Source organism: Pituophis catenifer, unplaced genomic scaffold (genome assembly GCF_029215685.1).
Source record: "Pituophis catenifer annectens isolate HBS135680 unplaced genomic scaffold, rPitCat1.0.hap2 SCAF_1, whole genome shotgun sequence".
In the NCBI taxonomy this organism is placed as follows: domain Eukaryota; kingdom Metazoa; phylum Chordata; class Lepidosauria; order Squamata; family Colubridae; genus Pituophis; species Pituophis catenifer.
The window spans coordinates 87,054,236-87,070,349 of NW_027256881.1; the positions used below are offsets into that span (position 1 = coordinate 87,054,236).

The following is a 16,114-nucleotide window of genomic DNA, read 5'->3' on the forward strand; positions in this document are numbered from 1 at the left end:
TTGGCTCTGCTTTGCTATTACCCTCATCACGCTACATGGATTTTATTTTAATCTTTGTTGTTTCCCACCAAAGCAAGGAGGATTTAAAAGGACAAAGTTCTGAAAACCTCATGAAAAGCCATATGAACATTTCACTTAGATTTATAGCACTTATTTGGAAAACGTTGCCTAGAGGTGAAGACGCTCATCTCCCACTCGGCAGGTTGACAGTTCAATCCTAGGCAGCGACAGATGTTTATCAGGACATAAAGTGTAAAATATCTTCTGAGAACTTGGCATAGAAGTCAGGAAGGGCATCCGGCTAGTAAATGCTCAGCTCCATTTAGTCGCCCTGGCTCCACCCCGATAAAAAGGGATTATAGGGCCATAAAAAGAAAAAAAATTAAAAACTACTATACTGTTACTAGAACAAAAGAAAAAAAGTAATTTAAAAGTAATTTCATATATTTTGTGGATTCCAGTCACTTTATTAGATACAAATCATACATGCAATGTTTTACAAATAGCAAAGATTTGCAAATATTTTTTAAAATTTAAATTACTTGATCTTTCAAATGTTATGTGCATTCTTAAATCTCAAATAGCTACTCAACCAAGCTGCAGAATGGAAACTACAGACAAAAATGCTGAAAGAACAAGAGACCGTTCTCCGGGCTCAGGTAAAATAAGGACGTTGTTTCTATTATGTATTTTTTCCAACTGGTCGTGTTCAACATATTGGATGTATAAAAGTGGATAAAATGTAGCTAACCTTATTTATGTTCAACTCCATTTAACTCCATTTAAGCATATTCTCTGGAAGGGCAGGGGTAGCATGCATTAGATTAAATCCTTATGAAATATTAGAATGGAGCAGTCCATACCTTTTAATGGAAATTTTCAACTAGAGTTTGGGATATTGCAGTCTAATTAACCTGGAATTGAGAAAAATTGGGGAAATTTGGCTTATTTTTCTTGTCTTTCTCCCATCTATTCTTTTTTATTTTAAAAATATTTTCTCTCTAAAAAAGATTTAAAGCCAGCATTACCCTTTGTTTCATGTCTAGAGTGAATTCATGAAATTCAGCAAATGTTAGTTATTTACCCTTTTTTACCAACCATTTTTATTATTAAGGAGTATATTAAATTTATGGAATCAGCAACAAGAATTTGAAGCCAACCTATGCTAGATCAGGTACAACAGCAGAGGTCAGAGGAATTGAAATTATGTGATGTTATATAAACCATCAAGGATGGTTGAGTATTTGAAACTGGGTTTTGTCCAAGTTAGGAAAAACAGTGAAAACAAAAATATTTTGTCCTTAATTACACATATTATCTCCCTAACTTCATATAGCTAAATAAGTGGGATTATCTACATTTGTTTAGCGTTTAGGAACATTTTAAGGCAGGGGTGTCAAACTCAAGGCCCGGGGGGCTGGATCCAGCCCACAGGGTGCTTAGATCTGGCCCACAGGTACGCCCTGGAAACAGCAAAGGACCAGCCCGCATTGCCTCTGCCAGAGGAGCTCAGGAGGTCCATCAATTTTCACTGGCAGAGGGTTGTAGGAAGCCTTCGCAACCGAAAATGGAGCTTGAGAGTCTGTTTTCACTGGCAGAGCCTTGGGCCACCTCAGGCACCCCCGACACAAGTGATATCAATCTGGCCACGCCCACCCTGGCCCCCCAAGGTCAAACACAACCCTGATGCTGTTTTAAGGGCTAGCAATTTGCAATTTTAAACATTAGAAATAGTGAAATTGTTAGGAAACTATTCTTTATGCCATGTTGATCATGTAAGACAGGGGTGTCAATCCTGCAGCGTCATGTTGTCGTCACATGACATATCACAATTTTTCCCCTTTACTAAAATGGGTGGGCGTGGCCAGCGCATGACGCATCCGGCCTGCGGGCCGCGAGTTTGACGCCTCTGATGTAAGACATTGGATTCCTTTATCCCAATACTAGCACCCTTTCTTACCTGGGTCAGAAGGGCAGGGAAAGGCAACCTATGGCACTCCAGTTTATTGCTGAAATGCAAGTAGCCTGGAGAAACATGAGGAATTCTGGGAGTTAACGTTTAGCAAATGCATCTGGAATGCCACAAGCTGTCATAATTACCTAACTCTTCAGAAGGAAAAACTTTCTTTAATGAATCTCCTTGGATCTTTAGGATCCAAGCCCAATTCTCCCACTCCTTACTTAACACCACACCCCCATTTTACAGGAACATCTTGATTTTCCAGACAGCTTTGAAGAGGATGGAAATTTTTTCTTCCACAAATTCTTTTAAGATACATTTAAATTTCCAAGCTAAAAGTTTCATCTTACTATCTTTCTGCAATCTTTTGAATTGAACTGAACTGAGTGCTATTATTGTGCAATGATGGGTGTAGCTGACCAATTTTTCCCCCCTTTGATTGCAGCTGAATCTCTATTCCGAACGTTTTGAGGAATTTCAGAAAACGCTAACAAAAAGCAATGAAGTGTTTGCCAACTTCAAGCAAGAAATGGACAAGGTGGGTTACACGTTGCATTTCGAACCCACTGAATGTTTTTCAGGTTGATTTCGTTTAGTTTTCAAGACTTTCCAACAATTTTTTATTTATAAAGCTGTAACTTCTTTATTGATTAAGGATCAGCTGGAACTTAGATTGCTCTATCATTTTTCCAGATATTTAGATCAGTTCATTTATTTAGCTTTTGTTGTATAAAATCTTGAGTTTTGGTTGGTTGGTTTCTCCAGTAAAGAATATAAAATAGGGCTGGAGCTTTCAGGGTTTTAGAAACCACTACGCAAATAAATAGATTGTTCATTCATGTGTAGACTGGGAGCAACTATTACGTAGCTTATGGCATTTTCCAGCCCTTCCATTGATCTTTCAGAGTTCTCCAATGTCATAGCCCTGAAATACAGTGACAATTGATGGTACAATTTTCTTCATGTTTTAGAAAGGAATGTTTATTTTTAAAAGGTTCTGTCCTAGCCATTTCTTATGATATCAGTGTAGTACAATTCTGCGAACTGCAGCATAATATGAAAATGTCCATGTTAGAGCCATAAAAGGTTCATGTTGTAAACATTAAGGCCAGTGGTGAAATCTGAACCGGTTTGCTACCGGTTTGCTGGCCACGCAGAAGCGCTGTATGCCAACCGTGCGCTGCGCTTGTACATGTACAGTTCACACCAAATGCACACTTTGCATGCATGCACAATATGTTCCAAATGCACACTGTGCACGCATGCGCAGTATGCACCAAAAGGAGGCTTGGGAAGGTAAGTAGAACAATGGGGAGGGGATCAGCTGTGGTGCGCGATCTTGGGAACCTTTTTAAAAACTTTTTAAAAGCATTTTTTACTACCGGTTTGGGCGAAGAGGTAGTAAAAAATGCTTTAAAAAAGTAAAAAAAGAGGTTCCGACGATCACAGCTGTGCCACACAATCATTGGAACCTTTTTTTAAACTTTTTTAAAGCATTTTTTTACTACCTATTTGCCCAAACCGGTAGTAAAACAATGGTTTTAAAAAGAAAAAAAAAAAAAAAGTTCCGATGATCGGGCAGCACAGCTGTGATCTTGGGAACCTTTTTAAAACCTTTTTAAAGCATTATTTTACTACCGGTTCGGGCAAATAGGTAGTAAAAAATGCTTTAAAAAAGTAAAAAAGTAAAAAAAGTAAAGTAAAAAAGTAAAAATCACAGCTGTGCCATGCGATCATCCAAGCCTTTTTTAAAATTTTTTAAAAGCATTTTTTTACTACCTATTCGCCCGAACCGATAGTAAAAAAATGCTTAACAAGTATTTTTTAAAAAGTTCCGATGATCGCATGTTGCTCAGCTGATTGTCGGAACTTTTCTTTTACATTTTTTAACTACCGGTTTGGCAAACCAGTAGCATTTTTTACTACCGGTTCAGACGAACCGGCCCGAACCAGTAGCATTTCACCCTTGATTAAGGCCATTTGTATTACTATGATTTATTTGCAAAACATGGGATTCTGAAGGTCACAGCATTAGCCATAATATAAACACAACTCCCTATTTTGTTCTAATGCCATCCTTTTAGCTCTCTTACTTTGTTATCTTCTTGTAAGCATTTTCATTTAGAGACATGAAAAGTCTGTGAAGTTCTTGGTTATCATGGTTTATCAAACTGTGAAAGAAACCCTATTGCTAGGAGTCACAGACCATGTTTTTAAAAGCTCAGGAAAGTGTGATCAGATGATAGAATGGATGTTGCTTACCTGAACATCCTTTCTGGGCGCGCTGCTGAAGAATCCAAGAGCGTGGGTAATATCCCTCAGGTAGCCTGAAAACACTGAGTGCATGTCACTTTAAATTGATTGTTGACTCCTCCTCTAGGGACTGGCTGAGGCTCAGTTTCTTTCACGAAGAATGCCTTAACGAAGATGTAAGTCCATCCGGGATCCAAAAGCATAAGCCGAACAGGGCGGGTTGGATTCTTCAGCAGCGCGCCCAGAAAGGATGTTCAGGTAAGCAACATCCATTCTCTGGCGCGCTGCTTGGAAGAATCCAAGAGCGTGGGATGTACCCAAGCAAGTATTAAATGGGAGGGAAGGCTGAATGCTCCCGGTTGGCTGGAGTAGAGATAACAGATTGCAGAACCCGCCGTCCGAAGGACGCCTCAGCCGAGGCAAAGGAGTCAACCTTATAATGTCGTACAAAGGGCGTGAGAGAAGTCCAGGCGGCAGCTCGACAAATGTCCAGTATGGATGCCTGTGTAGCCCATGCCGCTGAGGTCGAAGCGCTCCTTGTTGAATGTGGCATGATCCGGCCAGGCGGAACCTTGCAGCGGATGGTGTACGCCGTAGAGATGCAAGCTTTGAGCCATCGGCCAATGGTGGACGACGTAACCTTGCGTCCCATCGAAGATGGTAAAAAGGAAACAAATAGCGCTTCTGATTTCCGGAAGGGGGAAGTCCGCTTGATGTAGTAGCGGAGAGCACGTCGTACGTCGAGGGTATGCCATTGGGCTTCCCTATGATGATGAGGACGCGGACAAAAGTCCGGCAGGACTAGTTCTTGAGCGCGATGATAAAGCGAGTTAATTTTGGGGACGAAAGCGGGGTCCAGTCGGAGAACGACCCTATCCGCGTAAAAGATACAAAGGTCAGAGCGGATGGATAGTGCTGCCAATTCAGAGACTCTCCTCGCCGACGTGATTGCTACGAGGAAGGCGACCTTTAGAGTCATGAAGCGAAGAGAGACAGAAGACAGGGGCTCAAAGGGAGGAGCCATCAGGACCTGAAGAACCAGTGTTAAATCCCACGAGGGGTATCTGTGGACCACTGGTGGGCGTAGGTTGGTAGCCCCTCTAAGAAAGGTCCGGACTCTCCGATCCAAAGACAATGGACGGTCTGCTGATTTGGACAAAACTGAGGTCAAGGCAGCTACCTGTCGTCTCAGGGTGTTTGGTGCTAGGCCGCTGTCCAATCCGTCCTGAAGAAAGTCCAGTAGGCTGGGCACGGAGGCATCGGCTGTGTGTTGCAGGGGCTCGCAAACAAGTCCAGGACAGGACGGCCGAACTTGGTCGACAGTAGTCGGAAGAGAGCTGGGTCCAAGCGCCACTCTGCATGGTCGATTTGAGATCGGCTCAACCAGTCCGCCTGGGTATTGTCCATCCCGGAGATGTGTTGAGCTGAGATGGAAATTACGGTGTTCTCCGCCCAGGAAAGAAGGGAGATCGCCTCGTCCAACAGAGGTTTGGAATGTGTGCCGCCCTCCCGATTCAGATGTGCCTTGGCCGTGGTATTGTCGGTCAAGACCAGCACGTGTTGACCTTGGATGTCGGGTTGGAAATGCCGGAGGGCTAGGTGGATGGCCCTCAGCTCCAGCCAATTGATATCGTGCTGTAGGTCCGAGGCTGACCAAAGACCCTGGGTCACCTTGGCGGACAGGTGTGCGCCCCACCCCAATAGACTCGCATCTGTTGTCACTGATATCCTTTCTGGCTCTTGAAAGAAGCATCCCTTCGAAATGGCGGGAGAAGTCCACCAACGGAGGGATCGGAGAATGGGACCAGGAAGTCTGACCTTCGAAGTGGAATTGCTGCCCAGGGACCTTTGATGGGGCAGGAGGAACCATTGGAGGGGGCGAGAATGTAGGCGAGCCCATGGCACAATGCTGATGCAGGAGATTAATTTTCCGAGGAGCTGTGACAATTGAAGGATAGAAACTGTCCGGGAAGACTGAACCTGGGCAATTGCCGTGGCAATGCTGTGGCAACGATCCGGGGCCAGGAAAACATGACACGAGGTCGAATCTATGATGGTCCCCAGGTGGTGAATACGATTGGTGGGCTGAAGGTGGCTTTTGTCCAAATTCAGGGAGAAACCATGCCGTTGTAGGGAATCTCGAACTGCCTCCAGGTCTCTGAGTGCTCTCTGGTGAGAGTCGGACAGGATGAGGATATCGTCCAGGTAGCAGAGGATTCTGATGGGGATGAGCCGAAGAGAAGCTGCTACTACCGCGAGGATCTTCGTAAAGGTCCTGGGAGCAGACGAGAGACCGAACGGCATGGCCCTGTACTGGAAGTCCTGGTTGTCGTAGGAAAAACGGAGGAATCGTCGATGGGAGGGTCGGACCGGAATATGGAGGTACGCCTCCTTGAGATCGACAGAAGTCATGTAATCGGCTCGTCTGATGGAGGCCAAAATCGAATGAAGGGACTGCATTTTGAATTTGTGATAGGCGATCAATTTGTTTAACTCTTTTAAGTCCAGGATCCCCCTCCAGCCTCCGGAGTTCTTTGGAACCAGGAAAAATATTGAATAGAAACCGGTCCCACGGTGTTCTGTGGGAACGGGCTCTATAGCGTGAATGTCCAAGAGGTGATGTATTTCCGAGGACATCAGACGTCTCTTTTCGGGGTTCCTGGAGACTGGGCATCGGATGAAACGACGAGGGGGGCAGGAGGAGAATTCCAGGGTGAGTCCTAGACGAATGGTTTGCAGGACCCATTCGTCCGTTGTAGTTCGAGACCATTGTTGGAAGAAATGACGCAGGCGGCCGCCGATAGGGTATGGAGCGGAGCAGTCATTTTCCTCTCCGGAAAGGTCGGGAGGCACCTCCGCGAAAGGGACGTCTGGAAGGCTGTTGCCGTCGGGAGCGGTCCCGAAAGGACTGTCTGTCAGACGGACGATCATAGGAGAAGGAGGAAGGACGATAGGTGGAAGCGGTGCTGGGGCCAGGATCAGCCCGAAAGGAAGGACGCTGATTGTATGGTAAGTAGCGTCGATCAGCTCTGCGATAGGAAGAGGGCATGATCTTCCTTTTGTCCTTATCCTCTATGAGGATAGGATCGAGTGCCTCCCCGAATAACCGGGATCCCTTGTATGGAGCTGAGGCAAGCTTCCATTTGGATTTTACATCCGCACGCCAATGCCGGAGCCACAGGAGGCGGCGGGAGGTAACAGTCGATGCCAGAGATCGCGAGGCAAACCTGGTCGCTGCAAGAGCCGCATCCGCGGAATATTCTGTGGCTGCCACCAACTTATTCACATCCTGGTGGAGGCGCCGATCATCTGGCGGGAGTCGCTCCTGAAGCTGGCGGAGCCAGATCAGGGAGGCCCGGTTAAAAAAGGAGGCCGAAGTGGCGGCGCGTATGGCCCAAGCCGCCGTCTGATGGGCTTTACGGAACACTAGTTCGGCTCTTTTATCCTCAGAGCGCAACCCGTCCGCGATGTCACTGGACAAGACCGTGGAAGATGTCAAGGCTGCAATGGGAGCGTCGACCGACGGAAGTTCAAGTAGATCCTGTAAACTGGGCGCTGAGCAGAACAGTTTTTTGTCAATGCCATTGGGTGCTGCGAGCGCTCCCGGCTGGGCCCAGGGCCGTTGGACGGTTTCAGAAAACAATTGCGGGCAGGGAATGAACTCCTGGTCGGGTTGTGGGATGGCAAAGAGAGCTTCATGAGGGTTAGAAGACCTCTCAGTTCCTGGTGAGGATTTGGAAGATGCCAATTGCGTAGTAGCGATGGCCTTGCGTAGAAGGGTCTTAAAGAGAGAAGGCCGAAAGAGCCCCGTAGACGAGGGCTTCTCAGGTGGTTCTTCCTCGTCCTCCGAGAGCTCCATATCCCCTGCGTCAGCGCAGTCAAATTGAGAATCGTCACTATGGTCCGACTCTTGTAGTGAATAGTCTCCAGGGTCAACCTCGGGGCGATGAGCTGCTTGCCTAGGCGGGTCCGATATATATGGCTGCGAAGCCTCCTGGAGATAAGGGGCTTGGGGTGGCAAATTTTGAGGAAAACCCCCCGCCATCATTCTGGACACTGTGGCAGTAATCATCGCCTGAATGTCATAATACGAGGGTTGAGGACCTTCTGGAGGACGAAGACCTGCCGCAGTGGGTGTGAACGTAGCCTCAGGCGCCCGTGAAGGATGAGAGGACTGGTAAGCTGCAGAGGAAGTTGAAGGAACTGCAGGGGGTTCAATCTGGTGGGAGTAGATGAATCCCTGGGTTGCAGGTTCGGCTCCTATTGGCAACTCCTGAGCAGGGGCCGGAGGAGGCAAGGCTTCTATGAGAGACGGTGATGTAAGTTCCTCCATAGGGCGGCTGACCTGAGGCACGGAGGTAGGAGCCTTGCGTTGCGCCTGTTGAAATTGACGCTCAAGAGCATCATGGCGACGCTTAGCGGCCTTATCCTCAGCCGAGGAAGATTTGTGGCCCTTAGAGGAGGCAGATTTAGATGATCGAGACGACTTTTTTGACGCCTTCTTTGGAGCCTTCCCCGAAGAGCAGACAGTCTCTTTGGACCGAGGCGGAGATTGGTCTTGCTCTGGGTCAGAAGAAAAATCTGGATCACCCATGGTAAGTTGAAAATATATATATATATATATATTCCTTTTTTTTTTTTTTTTTTTGATAGGTGGGAGGGTGAGGTTGGGGGGGGGAGCACAACCCCAGGAACAAAGGCTCCGACAAGGAACTGGAAGAAATGAGGTATAACCAACAGTCGACTATCTCAAGTCCTCAATTAAGTCAGGGGACTACTCGAGAGTAATAAAAGGTTAGCAAGCCAAATGAGAACTGGAAGCCACAGAAAATTGCCACTGAAGTGGAGGTCTGATGTTTCCTCCGTCCGAGAGCGACGCTTAGAGCCGGATCTGATGCAACAAAATGGCGGCGATCACAAAATGGCGGCCGCGCGGGAAAAAACGGACGTCCAGGCGCCACAGACGAATCTACAGCCAAGGAGCCACTCTGCTGATGTCAGGGGATGCAGGATCGCTAGGCAGCTTCCCCTCTCGAAGGAACGGCTCCGATGCGTGCGAGCGCTAACGAGCGCTCCAAACGCCACCCAATTGCCGCCGAAGGTGCCTGCGATCAGGCGAAGCTCGAGGGCGGTGGCGGCAGTTCAAACGAGCCGCGGCAAGCACTCTTGTCAGTCGATTGCCCTAATTACGAGGCACGCAGAGATGCCGAAGGCAGAGCTCGGCGGCGAGGGCAATATTATGCAAGGCGGCAGGCTCGCAGGGATGAGGCAAAGGTAATCAGAGCCCTGCGGCGGGGAGAAGGCCAGGAGGGCGTCGGAAGGGTAGGACCTTCAGAGAACGCTGCTCGCAATTTTTCAATGTAAAATAAAAGGAACGAACTCACAGTTATGATGGTGGAGATTAGGCAAGAATCAATGAAAATAAACTAAAAATAAACCAAAATTGAGGTAAAAAATAGGAAGGATTAAGTTCTAGAGAAGCAGGAATTCCAATAAACACTCGTTCAGGCTGCACTGAGTGAAAGGAACTGAGCCTCAGCCAGTCCCTAGAGGAGGAGTCAACAATCAATTTAAAGTGACATGCACTCAGTGTTTTCAGGCTACCTGAGGGATATTACCCACGCTCTTGGATTCTTCCAAGCAGCGCGCCAGAGAATCATTAATTCATTTGGTTAAATTTATAACAGTTTAGAATGTTGTTAATGGAATTTTTTTTTTTTTTAAATTTGATTTATATGCCGCCCTTCTCCGAAGACTCAGGGCGGCTTACAATGTGCTCAGCAATAGCCTTCATCTTTTTGTATATTTATACAAAGTCAGCTTATTGCCCCCACAACTGGGCCCTCAATTTACCTACCTTAGAAAGGATGGAAGGCTGAGTCAACCTTGAGCCTTGGCGAGATTCGAACCCTGCAGTAATTGCAGGCAGCTGGTCTTAATAACCAGCTTAATAACAGGGTGCCTTAAACCCCTGTATTACCAAGGCTCTTAAATGGTATTAATTAAATGGTATTAAACTGGTTTAATTTAAATGGTATTTAAATGGAATTAAATGGTATTAAACTGAAGAACAGATTCTTATGAAAAATGTTCCATGCTGACGTCAACCCTACAAACTATTTAAGAAGCTGATAATCGGCATGTTTTCAGTTTATTCACTGCTTGGAATTATCCACAAAATCGCCACTAAATTATCATTGTATTATTCATTTATTTTTTTTAAAAAAAATGGAAAACATATATAAATTGATGATGCTATTGCAACAGCATTCTATGAGATCACCTACTTCTGCTAGCCTAACAGGAAAAAAATCAAGTGTTATATCTATATTCACATACTTATGTTTTGTAATATTACATACAGATTGATATTTACTCCAATGATCTCCAGAAAGGGGGGAAAAAGAGCAAAGATATCAGCTTTATAGTACTTTGGCAACTGGTGGTCATATGTATTTATTATGCACCTTTAATTTTCCCTTATTATGCACCTTTGATTATTTTTAACATGTCTAACATGGATTCATAAATCTTTGCACATTTGAACAATTCAATCTTCATAATGTGACCACAGAAGAATGAGAATGAATGTTAGGGCTGGCATCAAAACTCATTTACATACTTTTTGGATATGAAAGCATAGATTTGAATCCTAAAGTACAATTCCAGGAAGAAGGCAAAAAAATTCATTTGCATACTTTTTGGATATGAAATAAGGTACGAATGTAGGAAAGGGTTTCCTACCATTCCTTCTTTCATCACTGTAGAAAAAGCATCTCTGCAACAAATGAGATTTTCCTGAACAGCTTAAGGTGACCCCTTTATTCAAGCCCTCATGCATTTGCTTCCAACTGTTGTAGACTGGTAATTTACATTATTTTAATTGATTAGTTTTCTGGTGGTGGTTCATATCTTGTTGTTCAAAATAAATGGTTTTGTTGTAGACCATTTTGTGACCCTTAGATGAAGGTATAGAAATGTAAAAAATGTAGTTATGATATAAGGGAAGATGAGGGGGGCTGACCAGTTTGGGTAATTTTCCCCTTCCCACACTCTAGCCTCGTGATGGCGAACCTATGGCACGTGGAGCCATATTAGTGGGCATGCCAGCTCAGCTCTGGGGTGCATACACACGCCGGCCAGCTGATTTTTGGGCCTTCTGGGCCCACCAGAAGTAGGGAAACAGGCTGTTTCCTGCCTCTGGAGGGCCTGGGGGTGGTGGGGAAGGCCCGTTTTTCTTTCTTACCTGGCTCCAGATCCTCTCTATGCATTTGCGGAGGGCGAAAACAGCCTTTCCCACTCCCTTGGAGGCCCTACGGAGGCTGAAAGGGCCCATTTCCCGACTCCCGGTGGGACAGGAAGTGATGTTTTTTCCTGTCCCCCGCCTCCAGAGACTCCTAGAGAGGCTCCTAGAGACTCCTAGAGAGGCTCCTAGAGACTCCTGGAGAGGCTCCTAGAGACTCCTGGAGAGGTTCTGGAGGCTGGGGACAGCAAAAAATGTCACTTCCTGTCCCACCAAGAGATGGGAAATGGGCCCTTTCAGCCTCCGTAGGGCCTCCAAGGGAGTGGGAAAGGCTGTTTTCTCCCTTCCCAGATGCATAGAGAGGATCTGGAACTGGTAAGAAAGAAAAACGGGCCTATGAGGCCATCATGTGCCAGGAGCGGGGGTGGGTGGGGTTGCGTGCGTGTGCGCGCGTGACCCTCCCCCGCCCCCCCTCTCCTGGCATGCGATGGCAAAAAGGTTAGCCATCACTGCCCTATCCTATAGGCAGGTTCTCCCACACCCTAACCTATATTTTCAGGATGAGAAATCATGCAGTGTTCCTAAAAATTTGGTGCAGCGCAGGTTGCTAGACGGGATGGTCAGTTACTATTTCCAGGAGTAGCAAGAAAATTGTTGCAAAATTATAGATAGGAATAAGAAATCATGAAACAAGTACCGGTACATAGAAGCAAGGAAAGAGAATAATAAAAATATGAGTATTTATACAGTTTAGGTTTTGGTGGGCAGGGTAATTTCTGAAATATTCCCCATCTCTAATACTTTTTTCAGTTCAATCACTCAAATGGGGAATATTTAATAGAATCTCAATATATCCAACATCATCTTACCATTTTTCTGTCCCCTCTTCATGGGGAATGTCTGTCTACACACGAAGTGTGCTTGTCTATTGATAAAATAATATCCACCAGTAGAATGGATAACTCCCTTTATGTGTTTCCCAGTGTTCTGACCTAGACTTCCTTAACAAGCAGGAGGCAGGAATTACTGGCAAAACCTTTTTTTTTTACATGACTGTGAATTACAGAATGAACGAATTCACAGTCGTGTAAAAAACGACTGTTTGCTCCTTTTATTTCCTATGGGAGGGGCCAATTATCTCCAAGGTGTGGCCTTACTCCCAAGTCGATCCTGCATTCTTAATTGTTCTTGTCTTCTGGCAGCTCTGCTTATGCGCACACTGGGAACGGGCTCCAGCTGATCCTCTGCCTCGCTGTTGTCTATCCCCCACTCTGCCTTTGATGCAGAGCCCTCATCTGAGCTTTCCCCAGCCCCCAGGACTGGCCCAAGTTCCTCCCCAACCTCCTCACTGGCCGACTCTGCTGGCCGCTGGCAGGCCATAACACCCAGTCTCAAGAGAATTGAAGAATACTATATCAAACCTACGTAACATATGGAGAGAGAAAGGAAGCTTAGTCACATGAATATACTCACATATCTTGGACAACTATCCTTGAGAGCAATAATTGGGAACCATCCATGGCTCTAGGATGCTATACAACATCCATTAAATTAATATGGAAGTTGTATGAGAATTTAATTAGCTTACGCAGCCCTAAGGAAAGACATTTAGAAAAAGTCAAATTTAACTTTCCTGCTCTGTCCCCTAGATTTTGATTATTTTTTTTTACAGATGACAAAGAAAATGAAAAAACTGGAAAAGGATACAGCCACGTGGAAAGCAAGGTTTGAGAACTGTAACAAAGCTTTACTGGACATGATTGAAGAGGTATGAAACAAATTTTAAAATCAGTTGCATATAAAAGCCATATAATCTTGTTCATTTAAATGTTCTTAATTTATTTATTTCCAATTTAAAATTTATTTCCAATTTATATACCACCCTTCTCCCTGAGGACTCAGGGTGGTGTACAGCCAGAATTAAGAACATGAAATACAAATATTAAAAAACCATTAAAATATATATAAATTTGGCCCAAAAATTAAAAATCACAAACCAATTAAAACATATTAAAAATTTCTTCTTAAGCCAGTCCGGCTTGCTGGAAAAAATGGGTTTTAAGGGCACGGCGGAAGGCACTGAGGTCTTGGATTCTCCTTATCTCTGGGGGCAACTGATTCCAGAGGGTAGGTGCCCCCACAGAGAAGGTCCTCCCCCTGGGGGTCACCAGTCTACATTGTTTGGCTGATGGCACCCTGAGGAGGCCCTCTCTGTGGGACCGCACGGGTTGATGGGAGGTCGTCGGTAGCAGCAGGCGGTCTCAAAGATAGCTAGGCCCTATGCCATGGAGCGCTTTAAAGGTGATGACCAACATCTTGAAGCGCACCCGGAAGACCACCGGGAGCCAGTGCAGCTCGCGCAGGAGTGGTGTTACATGGGACAGTTAATAATGGAACTGTGACGTCACTATTACTGGAAAGATTTTCAATACTGTTCATACTTACTTGTCTGCTCAATGGCAGTTAATAAATGAAGTAACAGAGTTATGTAAGTGCTTGTTGCATGTGGGAAATGAAACGACAAAATTAAAGAAATCTGAAATTTGGAGTCACACTTTAATTCAGAGGCAATCTAACTGTCAGCATGCATGGTCAGCTAGAGTACTTAGCAGCCACTGGATAACATTTGCACAATCCAATTATCCCACTTACATTTTTCACTGAGCAAGTTAGGCAGAATTTTAAAAAAAAAGACTTTTAACATGATTTAAATACAATAATAGAATGACTTGGGCTGGCTTCATGCATTGCAGAAGTGAAAGGCTAACAGTAACATGCTATAATTTGCAATTTCCCAATTTCCCCTTTCACACACACCCTTTTGCATCCTGCCAGCTAAAATTAGCATCTCTAAGAAGTCTTAGCTGGTTCTATAGGATTGCATAAATTGAATGTAAAATTTAGGTCCAGAATACACAAACTTTGCAGAAATGGCAAGAAAATGGTAAGATCTTGGGGTTACCTTTTTAAGTAGTATTTGAAGGAGCAAACAAAAATGGAGGAGAGATTTATCTGGTCAGTTAGATTCTCTTCTGTCATGTATCAGCTTGGCAGCCTTCAAATGTTTTGCTTTTTTTACTCTATCATAGAAAGCCATGAGGGCCAAGGAATATGAATGCTTTGTAGTGAAAATTCAAAGACTAGAAAATCTTTGCAGAGCTCTGCAGGAGGAACGGAACGTATTGTATAAAAAAATAAAAGAAGCACAATTCCCTGAAGAGAACAAAGAAGAGGAAGCAGAAGAAGATGAGGAGGAGGAAGAACAGCAAGTTGGAGTGGAGGATAGTCTGGAGAATAAGACAACAGTTACAAGTCAGGCTATTGATGAGCCATCTGCCACCAGTGAAATTATCCCAAAAGATTTGGCTACAGCTTTCATGGTAACTCATGTGAATATGCCTGTGATCCCAACCAATGAAGAAAAAGTGGAAGAACTACATGATTCCAAAGTATGTGACCCAATTTGTCCTCCTGAGATATTGGCTTCTTGCATGCCACAAGGCAACCAGGACTGCTGTATTGATCCAACATCCATGCCCAAAGCACAGGAACCAGAGGGGGACACAGTAAAACTTGGTCCAGATCATCCAGTGTTGAAGCTCTCAAATACTGACATGGAAGATATTGATTAGCATTATATAATGATGCATTTTCCCCGAAAATGACATTCTCCAACCCTTTCCTAAACATTGTTTTTCATAATAATATGGCTTTACAAATGCTTTCAAACCTTCAATTTCATAGAATACATACTGTTGTATCCCATGATTACTGGTGGTGTTTGAATTTGCTTTATCTCTCATTCAGATAAAGCCAAGAGCTTCTCTATCATTTAGTAGAAATAATTAAATTAAATTAAATTAAATTAAATTAAATTAAATTAAATTAAATTAAATTAAATTAAATTAAATTAGAAATTAAGAGTTGTCATTTCCACTGGAAGTTTTAAAAAATGGATAAGTCCTCCTATGGGAAGCCTACTCTCAAAATGCTCCAAATAAACTAAATAAATAAATAGTTTGTTTATTATTAAATAAATAAATAGGGAAAGGGAGGAGCTAAGTGTGCTTGAGACAGCAAAAGCTAGCAAGCCTTAGGGATAAAACTAAAATGAATTTAAAAGTAGTAAAATATAGTGCCAGAGTAGCAAACCCTAAACTACTGATCATATATGTAACAATTATTCAATCAGTATTTCTGGTTTTTTATTTTCAAATTTGCTTAGTTAAATTGACAAATTTAGTCAATCTTACTTATTTGATCTATCCAGGGACTGGGATACCAAATAATAAATAAATAGTATCAGCAATCTATCAACTGGTACAGAGATTTATACTCATGTGGAGTATAAACCAAAAAAATCATAGATAAATTGGGTTCATTTATTATGTAAATTAGTAAGGCTAGAATTTAAAGTTCAAACATTTGAAGCTTAAATCGGGTATGATTAAAAAGAAATAGTTTCAGTTATTTGTGCTGCTAAAACCTGAACTCCTTCCTACTACCTCTAGTATTTCAAACATAAGGCATCTTGACCTAATTACCTAACAGTACGCCTTATAATTTTCTGCTACTTTCATCATAGTTAAGTCTTTGGAAATGTTCTGGATTTCTGAAAACAAATGTTTTTGTTTTAAATTTATATGCCTTATGTTGGG

General features: G+C 43.9%; 1 protein-coding gene across 2 annotated transcripts in view; it reads left to right on the forward strand.

Annotated features, from left to right (window-relative positions):
• Window positions 1-15,224, forward strand: part of TXLNB (taxilin beta) — a 36,615-nt gene extending 21,391 nt beyond the window's left edge. For both annotated transcript variants that reach the window (XM_070932671.1, XM_070932672.1), the window contains exons 7-10: window positions 585-659; window positions 2,406-2,498; window positions 13,129-13,224; window positions 14,546-15,224. In XM_070932671.1, the coding sequence (XP_070788772.1) occupies window positions 585-659; window positions 2,406-2,498; window positions 13,129-13,224; window positions 14,546-15,088 (807 nt within the window). In that variant the 3' untranslated portion in view covers window positions 15,089-15,224. The remainder of the gene's footprint in view (window positions 1-584; window positions 660-2,405; window positions 2,499-13,128; window positions 13,225-14,545) is intronic.
• Window positions 15,225-16,114: the final 890 nt, after the last annotated feature.